This window comes from Artibeus jamaicensis, unplaced genomic scaffold, assembly GCF_021234435.1.
Source record: "Artibeus jamaicensis isolate MK-2021 breed Jamaican fruit bat unplaced genomic scaffold, CSHL_Jam_final scaffold_833, whole genome shotgun sequence".
In the NCBI taxonomy this organism is placed as follows: domain Eukaryota; kingdom Metazoa; phylum Chordata; class Mammalia; order Chiroptera; family Phyllostomidae; genus Artibeus; species Artibeus jamaicensis.
Window position 1 is genome coordinate 27,378,906 of NW_026522056.1, and position 18,841 is coordinate 27,397,746.

General features: G+C 44.2%; 1 protein-coding gene across 6 annotated transcripts in view; it reads left to right on the top strand.

Moving 5' to 3' along the window:
- ASB5 (ankyrin repeat and SOCS box containing 5) overlaps positions 1-18,841 on the top strand; it is a 73,451-nt gene that overhangs the window by 24,262 nt on the left and 30,348 nt on the right. For 2 of the 6 annotated variants that reach the window (XM_053659934.1, XM_053659935.1), the window contains 2 exons: positions 1,488-2,090; positions 7,066-7,350. In XM_053659934.1, coding sequence (XP_053515909.1) covers positions 7,155-7,350 — 196 coding nt within the window. In that variant the 5' untranslated portion in view covers positions 1,488-2,090; positions 7,066-7,154. Of the gene's footprint in view, positions 1-1,487; positions 2,091-2,130; positions 2,430-2,646; positions 2,743-7,065; positions 7,351-18,841 lie in introns of those variants that run through there. The other 4 variants (XM_053659939.1, XM_053659933.1, XM_053659932.1 and 1 more) reach the window with 3 other exon arrangements.

The following is an 18,841-nucleotide window of genomic DNA, read 5'->3' on the forward strand; positions in this document are numbered from 1 at the left end:
CCTGGACGTCCCGCTCTCGAGTGGCAGAGGTGTGTGAGGGAGGCCTGGACAAAGACAAGGTGCAGAGGAAGGGAGAAGGGGGGAACCGTTGCTGAGTCACCGACCCACAGTGACCATGCACGACAGGCAAAGAGGGAAGGGCTGCCCCGGGCGGGACGGAAGGGTGTGTGGAGTTTCTGTGTGGGAGGGGCTGAGAGGAGGTCTGTGCGGAAGTGAGCGGCGTGGGAGGTGGTGCCCAGATCTCGGGGGACCTTTCCCCGAAGCTGCTCCTCTGTTTCCAGACACTTTTGGAAGTGTCCAGACACTTGCGCTGTGCTGCACTGGAAAAAGGGTGATCATACTGCCTTTTACATCGGTCGGAAACTGCACTCCCCGGTGGGGGCAATAAATGCTGAGATTAGGCCACAAGCACATCCTGTGTGGAGACAGGCTTTTCCCGCCGCCTCCAGGCTGATTTCCCAGCTGCTCCCTGACTCCTGTTCTAGGCCCAGCTCGAAGACTCTTCCTGAATTGGCTCCCAAGGGCGTCTGGCCTCAAAGAACAGATGAAAACTCATTTGCGCCTCTCCTGAGGCACACGATGTCCCTACAAGGTTGCTTCTCTCCACATCTCTAACCCAGCGGCATAACCGTTGTACAAGCGACCCTGCCGTATTGTTACAAACTGGACCTCTGCCTGTGAAACATTCTTGCTTTTGCACTTCTTTTCAAACCGTCCCCATTGTATTTTGACTGATCTTGTAGCTACCGTGTCTGCCGGAAATTATGCTGCTGTCTGCTTTTTGACCTTGGGCAAATCATTGCACCTCTCCCGGGCCTCTTTCCTTATTTGTGAGATGGAGCTATTAACGCTGCTTCCTCATAGGGGCTATATTGGTCTTCTAGGGCCGCCATAACAGAACACCGCAGACGCAGGAGGGGGAGCTTAAACAACAAATGTATTTTCTCCCAGTTCTGGAGGGCGGAAGTCCAAGGCCAAGGTGTCATCCAGATTGGTTTATGGGGAGACCTCTCTTCTTGGCTTATTACAGATGGTGCTTTCTTGCCGTCTCCTCATGTGGCCTTTCCCTGGGTGGAAAGGGAGGCAGGGAGGGTTTTTATTTGTAGTCTCCGCTCGGCCCACACGACACTTTTGTGCAGAGAGTATATTATGTAAGAATGAAATAAGATAGTGTATTTTAAAATTATTTAGAAATAACACTATATATATTTATATCCAAACCACATATGTGAATATACATGTGTGTGTGCATGTAAGTTAATAGAATTATTATTCCTAAATATAATAGGATATTACTAGCGTGGTCAAAACATTTTATTTTGGTTAAGCTGACCATATTAAGGACTAGGAATCTAGGAATCTGTTTAGTCGGCAGTGAACACTGGCTCGATATTTCTGCTGCGGTTTTTATTTTATTTTATTTACTTATTTGTTCTTTTTTTTTTGTATCTGATCCTCATTATGCTGGTGGGATTTTGTCTCTGTAGAAGACTTGCTTGGATGATGACCCGATCATTGTCTGTTTCATTGCAACCTAAAACCATAATATTTGGTAACAAAGAAGAGGACCTGTTGAAAAGAAAGTTGAGCGATAGAAGGCAAATTCTCTATTCCTACTGACAGGATCCAAATAGAGCCCCCCACCAGGAACTGGGGTAGCCAGCTTCCCTAAAGCTGCATTGGAAGATGCAAGAATGACCACGGCACTTGGCTTCCTGAAAATTCACGTGCAGGGAGGTGAATTCCAGAGGCAAAGAAGGCAGACAGCCCCAACACCAGCATGCTGAACTCGGCCTCAGAGGGCAGAGCCCAACACCATGTAGGAGAGGACTCCTCCCTGTGCCTGACTCAGTGAGGAGTAAGCTGTTGGAAGACCTCGTGGAATTCGCAAAGAAGCTCCGCATTGGACCACCCGTGCTGCGCAGATCCAACACCCTAGGAACGCATCTCCTAAGCAGCAACCCTCTCCGATGAGCTCAGATAACCCATCAGAGTTTTACTGAGTGAAGAGGGCCTTCTCAATATCTGACTTTACCGAAAAGCAGGTGAACGGCTGATCCATCCCTGAAGGTACCAATGCAGGTTCCCATGTAAGCATTATTCCTAGGGAAGATTTCAAATCAAGCATCCACAAGTCTTTGGTTCCTGACTTTGTTTATTACTTCAGTGTTCGCTGTTCAGTGACTGAGTTCATTGATGATGGAATCAGTTGCGATTCAGTGAAGATTTTGGAACGTTAATTACAGTGGGCATCTGTCATTCATGTCTGTCTAAATATTCTTTTTCTTTTTTATTGAATTTGTCGGGGGGGACACTGGTTAACAAAATGACACAGGTTTCAGGTGCACAGTTCCATGACACATCATCGGCACACTGGATTGAGTGTTCACCACCCCAAGTCAAGTTTTCAGTGCTTTCTCCATATGGTGGTAAGTCCCGGGTATTCTGCAGGCTGCCTCTTCAGTGCAGCACCTAGAAAACTACATTTCCCAGAACCCCATACTGTCAGGGTACAGACATGTGACTTAGATTTCACCAATCAGATATGGGTTAATGAAACTTTGTGTTGATTGGCTGCATGAGAAAACAGGGACCTGGCATTCATGTTTGCAGGCATGGGTGGCTCTGAGTTTGAGGGCCAGAGCAGCAGCTTCCAGAACCACAGCAGAGGCAGAGTGGTCTCCGTGGTCACTGGCGGCAGCAGGACCTTCGAGGTCACCGTAGAAGCAGCTCTGGGCTGAGGTCAGATGAAGCAGCCTCTCAACTATTCTCTGTCATTTAATTTCTTCTATTCCAGCCTTTCACAAAGGCTGACCTTGTGCGATGCGTATTTAAAAAGTGACATTGCGTGTCATTAGACTTATCCATTTTCTGGAACATCAAGCCATTATTGACCTCTAAGTCTGTGCTGGTTCATTACAGTGAACATGAAGTATGTGTTCTCCCTGTCTGGTAATTCAGTTTACAGTATTTAGGCTCAGCTTAGTGACAGAGTGCCACATGGCAGCTAGTTACCCATAATTTATTAGACAAATGCCATGTAATATGCAGAACCGGAATATAGGGCTCAAAATCATCTGCGGCTGTGTTTTAAACTTTATACTGATTGCATATTTCTTCGGGGCCAATTTTCTAAAACGAAGCCCAAAATTAGTTCACAAGACACTCAGCACTGGCATCTCTTCTCAGTCCCTTCTTTCACGCCATTGTATCCAAGCTGGAAAAGCGCCAGTGGATTCTGGTGTCCTGAGTTTTGTGCAGTGAAATGGCACTTCGACCATTTCACTGTGCCGAGGCTTTGCTGTTATTCTTCAGTGACTTCCTTCTGCTCACCATCCAGTTAGCTGACACATCCGATGATTTCTACCCCTAAATGTGTCTTGCACTGACCCACTTCTCTCAGTTTTTACCTCCAGTACCCCAGCTCCAGCCACCACCCCTGCCTTCTCTAACTCTACGCACACCTGCTAAAATGGTCCCCTCTCGCTTTTGTTAAAGCCTCTCAATCGCCTTCCACTTCCCTTCGAGTAAAATCCCGTGTTGTTATTGTCATGCTGCGTTCTGCTCCGGATCCACCCAAAAGAAGCTCGGGGACAGAACGGGTGCCGAGTGTCGGGGAGGGTTAGCAGGTAGAGCCGCACAGGCAGTTCCCAGGATGACTGACTGGAGGGCACCAGCAAGCAGCGCCACCAGCTGGGGGAAGAAATGCTTCCACCCAGGAAGGGTCTGCGGGTCAGCACCCCCGGCCGTTTGGGGCCCTAAACCAACGCTCCTGCACGCCAGTCCTCTCCTGCCGCAGGCCCCTCGTTCAGGCTCCGCACAGTCCTCTGTCAGGTCCTCGGAAACCACGTCCTTCCCCAGTCCTCTCCCTGCTCCTCTCCTGTGGCTGGCTCTCTCATTCCTCAGGTCTCTGCTTAACTGCCACCTTCTCCCTGTCCCAGTTGTGGGTCACCTCTGTTACTCTTTTCACAGCACAGCACTAATTTCCTGCATTGCACTCGTCACCGTCTTTATTTATCTTTTAAATTATTATTTTTTGCTGCTCCACAAGAATGGAAGCCCCCTGGCACACAGTCTCAAGCACACAAGATCCCATCTCACGGAGTCCTCACAAGCAGCCTGCCCTACTAATTCAGTGGCTAGTTTAGGTCCCTGATTAAACACAGTCTGACTGATCCCCTTAATGTGTGTGTGTGTGTGTGTGTGTGTGTGAGACAGTCTGGGTGATGGTCTCATTCTCTATGCATAAATCACATTTGCTCACTCTGATTGTAAGTACTTCCAAGTAGAAAATATGAGCAGTAACTTTGAGGATATATTTTAAGAGAACTATGTTCAAATAGTACTATTGCTCATAAGGAAGTTTTTTAGGTCACTAAAGCTGTCTGCCAGCAACTTCCATCTTTAAAATGAGACGATAACATTGACCCCTCTGAGACAGGGATAGTAAATGAGAAGATGTATGTGGACCATGTAGCAGACAGCAGACTGAATCATGATTTCTTTCTTCCTGTGTGTTTAACCTCTCTCACGCCCCCCATTATGGGAACACAATTATTGACCTCGATTTTGGTTTGATTGATTGAAACTAACAAGATTAGAGCCATTGTGATATACTGGCCACCAAATCCCTCCTCCACATCCTCTCAACGAAAGAAATTATGAAAGTATTATCTCACTAAATCACTGAAACCACTAATCAATGTTTTACTTTTAAGAAAATGTTCCTGCTGAGAAAACAGGGGCACACTATGTTTCAGGTGTGTTTTCAAATATTAACAATTTATGGTGTTATTTGGAGGGGTCTCTAGTGTGAAAAATACAGCATCTATATTTGATGAGTTCACTGACGGTGAGTTACTTAGTTTTAACTTTCATTGATTAATACAGTGAGAGATGGTAACAGTTGCCAAAGGACAACACAGAGAACTGGGTCTATAGGAACTCATTAAAATACAGCCCAACGTCTTGGCATAAAATCCTAGATATTGTAATATTTTTCTAGTAGTAAAACTATAGGGATTTCAATGTAATGCCCAGCGATAGCCACCTCATTGAACTTGAACTGTTCCTCAGCCCCAAAGAGTTCGGGCCCCCCCACGAACCAGTGGGGGGATTCCCATAACAGCGCTTACCGGTAAGAGGAGGGGGAGAAACGTTAGATGGGTCTGGGGTGGGTCTGTGGGTAACGGCAGAGCGCCAAGAGTGGAAGTGGGCATGTGCAGTGACTCAGAGCATTGTGACGGCCAGCTGTCCTGGCCAGGCCTCCGCGGGGCGTGCAGTCGCCGCCACCCGCCAAGGGAAGCCTGGCTGGCACGCTCGCACCACAGCTGCCAGAGGGACATTTAGTGACTTTCTCTTTGGTCCTTTGAAGTCAGTTTCATTGACTCACCAAACACGTGGGAAATGGCCACTGGGTCCACTAGTGGCCACTCAGTCTAGTCCTCTGAACCCCTGGGGTTTCTTTCTAACACACTGACCTGACTTATTTTTCTGGGCGCCACTCGGTCACTGAGGGAGGAAGCCTGCGTTATTTGACATACTCACTTTACAGCAATGCCTCCTTTGTCTTAGGAATGTTTTATGTACATCAGTCCACTTCAGAAGCATGCACTGAGGCAGATAAACACCCATCACTTACCAAACTGACCAATCATTAATATGCTTCTTAATTTCAAAAGGAACCACTTCTGTTTTCTTACGTCTTTTTTTTCTATCATTTATTATTCTGGGACTTCTCAGAAGAGTTGGGAAACAATACAACAATTAACAGGCCCCAAACTTGGTCACATAATTGTATAAAGTAACTCCCTCTATACTGTGCCATTTTATATTTTGTCATATTATTTTTGACTTATGTACAAAAATTGCCACTTTTCATTATCATTCTTAATAATTTACTCTATTTCTCTTTTTAAAATATGCCCTTATAACATTTGCATTTCATTCATAAGATACATCAGATTAAGATTAACAAAAATTATAGGCCCAAAAAGTACATTGTTTTGCTTGGTTTGGGGCAGTCTAGATGAAACGCTTGTGTTTACTTGGTATTTCTCTATAGATGCCACCTCCTCCGGGAAGCCTTCTCTGACTTTTCTCTACCAGAATTGGGCCCTTCCTCTTTGTGCTCCCACCATACACTGTGCTCACCTGGATTTGTCTCATGTCTTCTTGTCTGTTTCTTCCTTTAGACTATGAGATCCTCATGGCAAGAATATTATATATTTTCTCAGGAAAATGTTCGACACATAGTAGATGTATTTTTTAAGTTTTCACTGGAGCCCTGGCTGGTGTGGCCCAGTGGGCTGAGAGCCAGCCAGCCTGTAAACAGAAACATCACTGGTCAATTCCCAGTCCTGGGTCGCTGGCCAGGTCACCAGTTGGGGGCGTGCAAGAGTCAACTGATGGATGTTTCTCTCACACATCAACATTTTTCTCCTTCTCTTTCTCCTTCCCTTCCCCTCTCTAAAAATAAAATAAAATAAATAAAATCTTTAAAAATTTTTACTAGTTGAATGAACACATGAAAGCTCTTATTCTATGGCCTTTCCACTCAATCTATGTATAAAATTTTTTTTTTTTCTGACAACAGTCAAAGCCACACAGTTGGCTAATTTGATGAGTCGTTGTTTGGAGCATCCAATCATGGACTGTTTGAGGATTTAGTTCATGATCTACAAACAGGACCATTTTAAAGGCTTGAATTGATGGGCTTAGTTTTACCTTGCTGTTTTGAATATCATTTACATTAGCAGCCGGAACCCCATACACAAAGTCTTCAATGTGTTCATGCTAACTGCGTACTAAAACATCGTTTTTTTAAAAAGGAAACCACCTGTATATAAACGTCAATACCCGGATTTTGGAATTCAGAGCAGAGAGGCGGAGTGTCTGTTTATTTTGAGAATGGAAAGTCAGGAGTCTTGCACTGAGGCACGTGTCGCACGCAGTTGCCTCCCAGGAACACGCTCGGGCCAATCGGAGCCTGCGGAGAGCTTGCATGGGCAGTATAAATATTTGGAGCTGGAGGCATCGTTACCAGCTGATACTCTCTTTCCGCAGGACCAGCTGTTCAGGAGCATCCCGGACGAGAGCCAGGCACAGTCGGGGACTTGGCTCTCACTGCCGGCGCGGCAGATTCCTGTGCAGCCATGTCGGTGTTAGAAGAAAGCCGACCATTTGCTCAACAGTTATCCAATGTCTACTTCACGATACTTTCGCTGTTCTGTTTCAAGCTGTTTGTGAAAATCAGCCTGGCCATCCTCAGTCACTTCTACATCGTCAAGGGCAACCGCAAAGAGGCGGCGAGGATCGCGGCGGAGTTCTACGGAGTGACCCAAGGACAAGGTATGTTGACGGCAATGCTTTCATGTTTCAAGTTGAATCTAACTCTCATTTCGTCCATAATCTGACAGAACATTACATGTGTTCTCCATGGGCTGCTTCAAAGGGAATATTTTTATAAACTTTTCAGTACAGAAAGTATTCGTTAGCTCCCTTCATGGTTTCATAAAAAAATTACTTTGCTGTGGAAATGTCTGGGTAAATAAAAGGAAGGTATCTTTTGCAAAATAGATTAATAGAGACATACTTTTAAGCATGTGTTGTTCTATTAATAAATGTTTTAAAACCTTAAACATTTCATTTCACCTAGTTGTATAGGCTTCACTTACTGATCACATTTGAATTATCCTTAACATGTGCTAAAAGCTTGATGATTTTTTAATTCAAATCTTCACGAATATATAAAATAATTATTCAAAAGAGAACATTTGGAGGTCTTATTTATTTTTCAGAAATTTTATTTTACCAAGATTAACCACTGGATTATAAAATAACGCACAGTGTATCAAATATTAAGATTGATGGCATGTGTTTTCTGATGGCTTTGTTGCTGCTTTGCTCCGCTTGTAAAAACTTGATTAGAAGAAGACAGGCACACGAATTAGCATCTTATGTGTGTGCAGTCAAGTCGTCCACCCATGTTTCTTAGAAGACAGTGAAGTACGAGGCCTAATGAGAAACAATAATTTGAGTCATAGACTTTAAAGGTTGTAAAATCGCATACGTTCTATCAGACTGATTTCCATATAATAAAAAAAATTCTTACGGTGGGTTCAAGGTGATATTTTAAGTTCTGACAGCCTTTTGATTAACTTCTGCTTTGGGAGGCAGCAGAAAAACATACACATTTGGAGTCCCAGATACCTCTACCGTAACTTAAATTTTCGGAATCAAAATATACTATCATATAGCTAAAAAATGTAGTTTTTTTAAAAAGCACAGAGTAGAAAGCTTGACCTCTTAAAAGTCTGTTTTCTTCCATTTTTCAATTTGTGAGAATAATTCATTTTAAATGTGGATTACTCTGTGGGTGCATGGGAAGTTAAGGTGGAAAATCTTTTTTGTGTGTGCATGAGGTCGATAATGAGTATATTTTTCCTAGGGAAGATTTCCCTTATGCAAAAAAGAAAAATCTTTTTGATTTTTGAGCTCATTAAAAGTGGGGAAAATTTACATGCCAGTCAGAAACTCTCACAGAGAAGGTGGCATCCAGACGAAAAAGGCAGTAGTTAATTCTTCACCCAGCACCTCTGCTTCACAACGGGCCTAACTATTTAAATGCGGCCTACGTTATGTGGCTAGACAGAATACCTTGTTTATACACAGCAGACCCAGAAGACTAGACTGTAAAACACAACCACATTTCCAGATCCAAGACTGAGTAGATCACACGATCAGAGGCCCCGAAGCCCCCTCTCCCGGGCAGCTAATAGCCCGTGACCACAATTCACAGTAAAATCATGTTGATGGATTGTGAGCATTGCAGTACCGAACAACCTAAAACGTGGGCTAAAAATTGACATCTTTTGGTGAACTGACAAGGGTTTCCGAGGAAGCTGTGGAAGCTCCTTTCTGTCCATATTTACAAATCAGAAGAAATGGGTGTCTTCTCTGTAGTTGGGTCCAGGAAGTGACGGGAATCTGTGAAATGGCTTCCACGCTCCCGTCTGTTGCTCGTGAGTCTGTGTGAAGACACATTAGACTCCAGGACTAGACCCGAAAAAGGAAAGAAAGACATTGACACTCACCAATGGAAAACACTTCTCCTAGGAATGTAAACTTTTTTAAATTTTTGAGTTTTTGGAATGTTAGATCTATTTAACTAAATTCTATCTTCTAATATCTTGCATTAATCTGTATGTTGAATAATAGACTATATGATGATAATTTTCATTCAGTGTAAGCTTAATTAGCCTCCAATATTTTTAATATTAGAAAACCGATCAGGGACCTTACAATTTTTTTCTTGATCTCCTACCTCTAAGAATTAATTTTTTCTTGCCCAGGAAAGTACTATTCTTCATTTCAACACAGGTTGTTCTTTTATTCACTACAAATACACTATTTTTATTTTGGTTATATTTTTATAATTAACGAATCAGGCTCAATTATCTTTGCTTAATCTGGCAATTCCCTCCTTCCTAGGGAGGATTATCACCTTTCCTCCACTTTGAATTAGGTTTCTCCTTCCTACTTTCAAGACGTAGCCAGATGGTTCCCCAACATTTCTGATGTGGGGTTGCCAAATTCCATGAAATATGAGCTGATGTGGGCCTTTTCGTGTCTTTCACAATCACAGAAGACCCTGTTGACAACATTCTGGACGTCCTCCCCGTGAGCGGCAGCGCTGTGGTATGAAATGAAAGAAACGTGTCTTCTTAGGTGGTACGGCAAGTTAGCTCATTGTATTGGACCAGTGTCAGGCAGTCTTTTTAAAGCACTTTCCAATGAGGCTTGAGACCAAAGTGTGTTTATGCAACAGGGATGCAGAAAGGCTAAGTGACAGCAAAAACATTTAAGGTTATGCCCTCCTTGATCCCTTTGTTATTCTAATATAACTAAAGTCTGACTTCTCATCTTCTGTACCGAAGATTTGTATCAACTCCACCGTGGTATGGAAGGGACCTCTTTGTGACACTTTCCTGTCACTACCTCCCGTGTAGTTCTTGCTGTTGAAGGTCCTGATGACAACTCTGTATATCAGGGATCCCGTCCATTTCTAAAGCTAGCCCTCTACTTTTGAGAGGGACAGTGAGACTAAGAGGAGTCGAAAGGTGTTTTCATCTGTGCTTCCAGACGGAAGGGAGAGCACCGGAGGATGTGAGTCCCCCCTTCAGTGAAGGGGGGTTCTCTTTACCTTCCTCCTCAGGTTCTAAGGGAAGTTCAGTAGTTTCACCTGCAAGTGGGTGGGGCCAGTTCTAAGCTCTTGTTTTTGAGCCTCCCTGATACTGAGAAACTAATGAAACAATATAACAAAGGCAACATGTACTGTTTCTCCTGTAAGCAGTTTATTCTAATTGAGCAGATAGTGTTTCAGCCTATGATAATTATTTTCCAGATACGCTAAATATCAAATGAATCTAATAACTGGAAAGGTCATTTTCAAATTTGGATTTTTTGAGATATCTTCATGGATGAGGCAGATCTTGAGTGGACCCCAGGAATGAGGCGAAGCATGAATTTAGGGGTACCCTAGAATATTCAGAGATGATAGATTTGATGCCAGTAGAAGGTTTATGAAGTAGAAAAAATGATAATAAATTGGGCACTGATGTGAAGGAATTTGAATAGCAGGCTAAGTAATTTGAACTTAACTCTGAAGGCAGTAGGAGTTATTGGGAGTTTCTGGCCTGAGTGTAGGGGCACAATGGGCAAAGACACATCTAAAATCCTAATTTAAGGTATGTTTCTATAACAACGTCCTTGGAGTTGGGCAGTGGGTCAGGTTTGAGGTCGGGAGGTGAGGAGGCCCCTGCCTTAAGGAGATGAAGACCTGCATTGGTGTGCGGTGGTGCTGGCGTGGATAGGAAAGAAGGGCAAAAAGAAATAAATGAAAAGAAGAAGAGTGAACGAACTGGATGATTCCTTTAGATAACATTGGCAGAGAGTACAAATGTCACCTTAAGGGAACCAGTTGTCTCCCAGGATTAGATATGACACAGCAGCAGCAAAACATCTGCATCACAAGAGGGATGCACTAGCTACACAGGCAGATCCACAGTTCGAAGCCAATGCTACCTCGGACAGGTGCACCCGTCGCTGCTTCCTCACCTGTCTCTGGTGTGAACCGGGTAAATCAACCAGACTCTGAATTTCACTCTTGTGTTTGATTTATCTAATGTATTCCCTCTGCCCCATCTTTTCATCACCAAGTAGCCCCTGATTATGATGCCGCTGTCCACGTAGACTTGCCCCAGCTCTGATACCAATAGTCCTCATTGTAAATCACGGAGTTGCCTCTTGATATCATCAGTCTGTAGAGTTCCTGTGCTCTTGGAGGTGTAAGCGCACCACTGATGTGTGACTTTGCTCCAGCTTCGCTGATAGAGCAGGTTGCGAGCCCACCAGGCCGTGGATAAATTCTAGACTGTGGGAAACCCATCAGAGTAATGTCTGTCTGGGAGGCTGCTTGAAACACAATCTCGTGACACCCAACCACTTGGGACCCTCCTCTCACAATTGAGACTTTATACAGAACATAGGGCAGGCGTGGAGTCATCTGATACATTGGTGACTGTGGCTTGATACATGTGGTCTTAGGGTTGCCATTCAGCATGCTTTTTTTTTTTTTCCACAAGTCTATTGTTGATACTTGGGAATGGGCTGCAGCTTAAGTGTGTCACCTCAAGTCCAAGTACCTGTCATTGTGGAGAGCAGCGTAAACCAGGTAGGAAAAGGAACTAGAATTTCATAGGATGTGATGTCATTTTTTCTCCATCAGTAAAGTCCATCCCGGGACTTCTAACTTTAACTTAAACGTCAGGAATTTTATTTTAGAGTGGATATCAGCAATGAGCACCTGGTTTCATGTGACTTGGGGTACTTCTGTGCTGACTATGTGTGAGGGAGGTGACTTATGTCAGAAACACTTCTCAGAATCTCAGCAGTGAAAAATTTCAAGCAGCAAATCCATAGGATGGCTTCTTTTATGTTGTTCATTATATAAAGGCATAAAAATACCTTAGTGATGTGAGTTTTAGACACATTTTCTATACTTAGGTAGAAATCCACACAAAATAACTTGAATCAATAGAATTGCTCTCCTGTGACAAAACCATTAACATTACAATTAAAAGTGCTACAAAAAGAATGTGTTTAAAAAGATTTGAATTTTATCCAAGCTCAACTAATTTTCAGATCTGCCAGAACACTTACTGGGAGGAAACTATTATGATAGTGTCAATGAAAAATGGAATCTGGGAACAAAGTTCCAAGTTTACCAAAGACAGTCATTTCAATGTATGAATGCCTTTCTTCTTCCTCTGTATTTGGAGGGACGCATGAATTTATGGAATTAAGGAACTTGGCATAGCTGATGATCACTTAGGAGGAATCAGTTTTCCTTGGAGGAACCTTCTCGTTCCTTTGTTCTTCTCTGTCTTCCTTTAGTCATTCAGTTATTTGCTCACTTATTATTCACAGCGGTTACTTGTGTAACTTCTATATCAAAGGCACTGTGCCAGGCATTAAGGATGGAATACACAAGCTCCCCACAGTGCCTTTCTGCAAGGTGAGCCTAGTCTAGTGGGAGAGACAGGCACGGACCGAGTCATCTGAAAACATGGTAAATGCTATTCTGCAAGGTTAAATGAGGTGCCCTGGGAGCTCAGAGGCCAGAGGACGGACACAAGAGCACTTCTGCCCGGGATGCTCAGTTAAATGCGAGCTGCACCAACGACAGGCACGTTCTCGGCCAGGAGCGCACGCAGACCCTCAGCTGTAATGCCCCCACGCCTCCCAGCTCCCCACTGTCACTCCCTGTTCACTGGTCACTTCTCAACCTCTTTTCATGATTCTTATTTCTAACTCCTGTCTCCTGCCTCCATCTTTCCGTAAAGCCTCAGAGTTTTATTGTTAAAGGAATTGACCTTTAGGAAAGAACGCTCGTTGCTTACCCACTAAAGCTTTTTGAAAAATGACAAGTATTTTGGTGAAAATTTTCAAACTGAATTCTGTTTATATTGGTAGATGCACTATTAGGGTCAATTGTAAAATTGTTATATAATGAGGACAGTTAAGAATGAAAATTGGGTCTCAACCTTCTCTTTCCAATTTACTGCCTCTTTTAGAAGATGGTAAATTATTTAAAAGGGTATTTTTCTTATTCAATGACATAACTGATAGTTTTGAATAAATACTTGAATACCCACTCTGTTCCTGGCATAAGATTATGTGGTGCAGTTGCATAGTCAGATACATAGATACACACCTGTATATATGCAGGTGTGCATATATGTATTTACATGTTTACCACATACATTATGTGACTTGCTTTTTGAGAGAAAGGAGGCTTGAGTGAGTAGAGTCAAACTTCGCACACGCAAAACACCCAACCAGCGAGCGAGGAGAAATTGGTCACGCGCCACCTTGAAAGCAGTTCAATTCTGCAAGGAATGTTCTCCGAGGAGTCCATTGAGAGCATCAGGGACTTCGTAGAGAAGGTGGTACTTCAGGTAAAACTCCCACAGCAGAACATACCTGGTTTCGTGCAAGTGGAGATGAAACCAAGCAGGAAGTGGAAAAAGAGGAAGTTCGGAGTGGGGAACTAAGCAAGCCCGGTTCCACTGGGATGAAGGCTGGAGTACAAATCCCAGATGGGGACACACAGTTGGGAGGTTGGTGCCACTGTGAAAGCCAAACACACATCTTTTCAAATCACACCTCCAGAAGTTAATAGTTCTATCCAGAGCTTTCCCACGCCTTGCTGGACTTTTAACCTACGAAAAAGAATCATTAGCTGATGATGGAAATGGTGACGGCCATAAGCATTTCCCAGAGTCCTTGGTGTAATCTCATGACCCACATCCTGGAGAAGACGGAATGCCTACTTGACACTGACTCTGCAGGGCACGCACGCCCTTGGAGTGGCTCTGTGGCAGTTCCATGGGTTTCCTACAACAGCTTTAGTGCCTGAAGTTCATTTCCTGACCCTGGGAGGAGACAGGCAAACGATGGCTCTTCCTCTCAAACCACCTCGGACAGTTTGGGGAGGAGGAGGGGAGCAGGAAGGGGAAGGGAGGAGAACGGCTTTGCTAAGGCCTACTCGAACTACTTTTTTGGCTTTTCTCCCTTACCAGCTGCACCAAGAACAAGGCATTCACTCTTTCCGGCCTCCTCTGAGCAATGCTGCAAAGCAGACCAGTGGCCTTCTAGACTGAGAATGCCCGAGGACTGTCAGGTCCAGACGGAGAGGCTGAGGAGTCTCACACTGTCAGCACCTCCAGGTGGCCTGAGATGATGCAAGTCCCCCGAGTGAAATCTAGGGTGAGGGGTAACGTACTAGAATGGTCTTTGGTTCAGTCCTGTAGTTCTCCACTGGTGACTGTGGGACAGGTTTTTACCTGCCCTCTCAGTAGGTGTAGGGGTTTTCTAGAAGAGCCTCAGGGTTGGAGAGGCCAGGGGGCAGCCAGGGTGCCATGAGGGGTCGCCCATGTGTCCCTCCCCCATCTCTCAACAGAACAACTGGGCTTCGATGAATCTCTAGAAGTTGGGCTTTAGGAGGATTTTTTTAAAAAGAGGATAAAGCAATGTTTTAAGTGAAACTGTCCCAGTTTATTCCAAGTATAATGTAAGTTGCACGCATTTTTCTGGAACCTAAACGCCCTATAAAAGTCATCGTGGAACACCCTTTCAACATTCTTTCCTAAGGATCAGAATGGCATTAACTGCATGTGAGGCGGCTGGAAGGCGTCCCCACTCCTTCAGAGCAGCTCCATCTCCGAGTCACCATTACCTACAGAGCAAAATAGAAACGTCCAGAAATACATACGCTCTTTCCAGAGGGCTTATGGTCTTAAACTATGGGCAGAGAACAAACAAACTGAAACGTAACACCGAAATGCCATGCCTGTGCCTAAATAGAAACACTGGCTGCTCTGGGTGGTCAAGTGTGCAGCTGATTCAAACGAAAACAGAACGAGACAATTTGCGTCGAAGCCAGACCGTGGAAAATCTGCTCTCGGCCGTCCTGACTTGGCCGAGTCCCTCGCTGGTGGATTGAGTGAGGTCTGCTGCTGCCAAAGTGCTAAAGGGAGTTATTGTTCCTCTAAAGAGGTCTGGGCACACTTCGGTGGCAGTTAAATAACGAGCAACCCTGAGTGGCAGAGCTCCTCAGCCACAACCAAACACGTTTTGATTAGCCGCTGAGATTTATGAGCTAATTCTGTTTCCCGACTCTGCCTCGCTCACTAGAAAAATGATGATCCCTATCATCATCCATCAAGTGAAGTAGTAAGTAATTTTTAGAATGAGATGATGCGCAAAATGAATTCCTGAATTTGGGAGCTTTGTGTCTTTCTTGCTTTTCGGGCCACGATCCAGAAAGGGGAATTGGGAAGAGGAAAGAGTGCAAGTTCCTTTACAGTTAAAATGCATGGAATCACAGATGTACTGAGTTTGAGAAGGAATGACTCCTCCCCTATTAGTGACTCCCCACGAACTGAAAAAGAAGGGAGCTAAATGAAAATCTGAGCATCCCTCCCTCTCCACTCTCTGTCGTTATGGTGAAATAGCCCATCTAGTAAAATCCTGTATAGGAGCTAAGCTTTATGTCTACTTACCATTCGTTACTCAAAGAAATCAACAGCACATGAGGGGTTTGGGCTGGGGAGACTATCCCCTGTGGGATGACTATTAAGTCTAAAACAACACTTGCATATCTAATTGGAGTGATCTCATTGGAGATATTGACTCACATGCCAAGAATGTGAAAGTCGGGGAAATCTGTTGGAGTAAGCTCAGTAAACTTAGGGTTTCCTGGAAGTAACGATAATATTTTTGAAAAGGATTTTTATTTACGAAAGTTAGGTTCAATGACTGATATTTTCATAATTATTTAGAGCTTCATTCTAAAAAGCACGCATATGACCACAAACCTGGTTCTGCAGGTTTATAAGGAGTATTTTGATTACAAACAAAAATAAGATTTGGAAGAGAAAGAATTTTTTTAAAGATTTTATTTATTTATCTTTAGAGGGGAAGAGAAAGAGAGAGGGAAATATCAATGTATGGTTGACCTCTCATGCGTCCCCTGCTGGGAACTGGCCTGCAACCCAGGCATGTGCCCTGACTGGGAAGTGAACCACGATCTTTTGGTTCACAGGCCCATGTTCAATCCACTGAGCTGCACCAGCCAGGGTGAGAAAAAATTTAATTAGAAGGAAGAAAAGGAGTTTGCAATTAATTGGAGGCTCATGAGGCAAATATGATTCTTGTCAAATATTGCACTTGGCTACTGAGTTGTTACCCAAAAGCAGGTTACTGAGGAGAAGATTACAATTTACGAAGCAAAAACTCACTGGGTTTTTGAAAAAACTGCTAATACCATAGAGGGAAATAATGTCTTGGATATTGAAGAGACTTGGTAAATATTTGTGGAATGAACAAAAGACCTTAAATTAGGGGGAAATGGGGTTTAAAATCACAGTGTAGATGGCATAGTGATTTAGCCACAGAAAAAAATTTCCATTACAACTCTAGCACTTTCTAGGTATATCTGTCTTCTTAGAAAAGTAGTTTAAAGCCTGAAGCTGTCAGTTTCTTCACTGGTGAAATGGAGATAGTGACATTATTTCAAATGGTTACTCTACATTTTATATGAGATATAATTTATGACCTAACCCATTGGCCACTGTGTCCGGTATATAATTTACACTCCATTAATGTTACCTTGTCCTTTAAACTTTCTTTTTTTTTAAAGATTTTATTCATTTATCTTTAGAGGGGAAGGGAAGGAGAGAGGGAGAGAAATATCAATGTGTGGTTGCCTCTCGTGTGTCCCCCTCCCCCCCCACACTGGGAACTGGCCTGCAACCCAGGCATGTGCCCTGATTGGGAATCGAACAGCGATCCTGATATCCCAGGCCCATGCTCAATCCACTGAGCTACACCAGCCAGGGCTGTCCTTTAAATTTTTTCAAACGCAGGACGAGAATGCCACCATGTAGAAACTCAGAGAAGCAATCATGGAGAAAAGATGGTGGAAGTGTAATAACCTGGGCTTTTGCACAGTGGCCATAAGTACATGATAATACAGGGACTTGCCTACTAAGCAGGCGTTCTGCCCAGCATCACCTTAGCTCCTTGGGGGATGCTTTCGGGACTTCAGTGGTTGGCTTTAGGTTTATGTCGATTTAAGAATAAGAGACCAGAGCTCTGAAAGACGACATGAGTGGTCAACTTTTCCCGTTAGTAACGGGAAGGAGTGGAGTTACGACCCGGAGTTCTCAAGCAGCTGCCTGCTCTCAAGCAGCTGGACTGCCACTCACCAGGCGACCCGGGGGGCTGGCAGCGCCCGGCCTCAGGCTCCTGTGCCCGCCATACGCGCTGACTACTGGCCCTTTCCATGCTGAATTTTAACTATTGAAGAAGTATTGAAAATTAAAAAAAAATTCCAAAGCAACAAGCAAAAATGAACAGTTGATTCTGTGCCTCGAAGACCCAACCTACGCTGGTCACTCAGATGTTCTCTCCGATGTGCTGCGCGTGCGCCCTCAACAGGAATCCTGCTTCATTGTCGCCTAGCGCACAGCTCAGCAGTGCGGAGCGCTCCGCCGCTGTGGCAGGACTCTGCCGCGTGCTGCGGCCCCCAGACTGGTGCAGAGCCCGAGCATTAAAGTTGCTTGCAGAAATTTCTTCCAGGATCTTACTCTGTCCAAGAAACTCTCTTGCTAGCAGCTCATTGGGAAGAAATGTATTCCCTGACAAACCTGGTCAAACGCCTGGTCCTGGCTGTCCCGTGGGAAACCTGGGTGTTTCCTGGAGAGCATTGCGAGAAGTTGGGGTGTTAGCAGATTTCCAGCACTCCGTTGGGTGGGCGCCTAGAAGCTGCCTAATCTCCAGCAGACCAGAGCATGCACAGTAACTTCCACTAAACCATTTTCTTGCCCTTTTATTTTCTTTTCTCTCAATCCCTGGCTGCCGAAAAGGGAAGACAAATAATCATAATAATGATGCTAATAATAACAGCACCACTCCGAGTGAAGAGCTGAGTCAGTTAGTTCAGGGTTTGGGCATTTTTTTCCTGTATTCTCTCTGTTCCTTTTTGCCTGCTGATCCCTTCAGGAAACAAGCAAAACTCAGTGTTTCACTGGGTATCTCTTTCAAAAAGCTTTTATTTTTTATGAGGATGAAGTAAATCTTATTTTTAATAAGCAAATTTATATCCAGAAATAAGGGTGCAGAGTTACCTTGTAGAATCATCCAGTAACAGCCGACTCTAGCAGGGCTCTCAGTTGTCTGGGCCCTACACTTGGGTTTGCAAAGTCTCCCCGTGAGTTTGCAGGGACCCCTGCTCCTTCATCAGCCACTCAAGGACTCCCTGAAGGTGTCTTCGGAGAATAATAAATCACAGATAATGACTCTGCCTTTCTTCAGCACAAGACCATTAAGCCGCACATATTACTGTCGGGGAACAAAGCGATGATCCAGGCAGTGGGAACAGTGAGGCCGTTACTAGTAAGGTCACGTTCATGACCAGGTGTGAGTCTCAGCCTCAAGTCAGAAAGGAGTGTTACTACCACAGGCTAGGCGAGAACAGGACGATAGACAAAGAACTTCCTCAAAGTAGAGCATCTTCTGGAGCCTTCGAGAACCAGAGAGCGGCATTCCTGAGCGACCCGAAGGCCTAGCGAGGCTCCTCTTTTTTTTTCAGAAGGTAGCTCCGTCTGCCCTGGTCTTCAGCAGACGTTTACAAAGCAACGCTGCTGATTTGGGGCTGGCCATTTATTTTGTGAGATGGTGTCAATCCAGTTCTGAGCAGTAATATCAGAGTTGT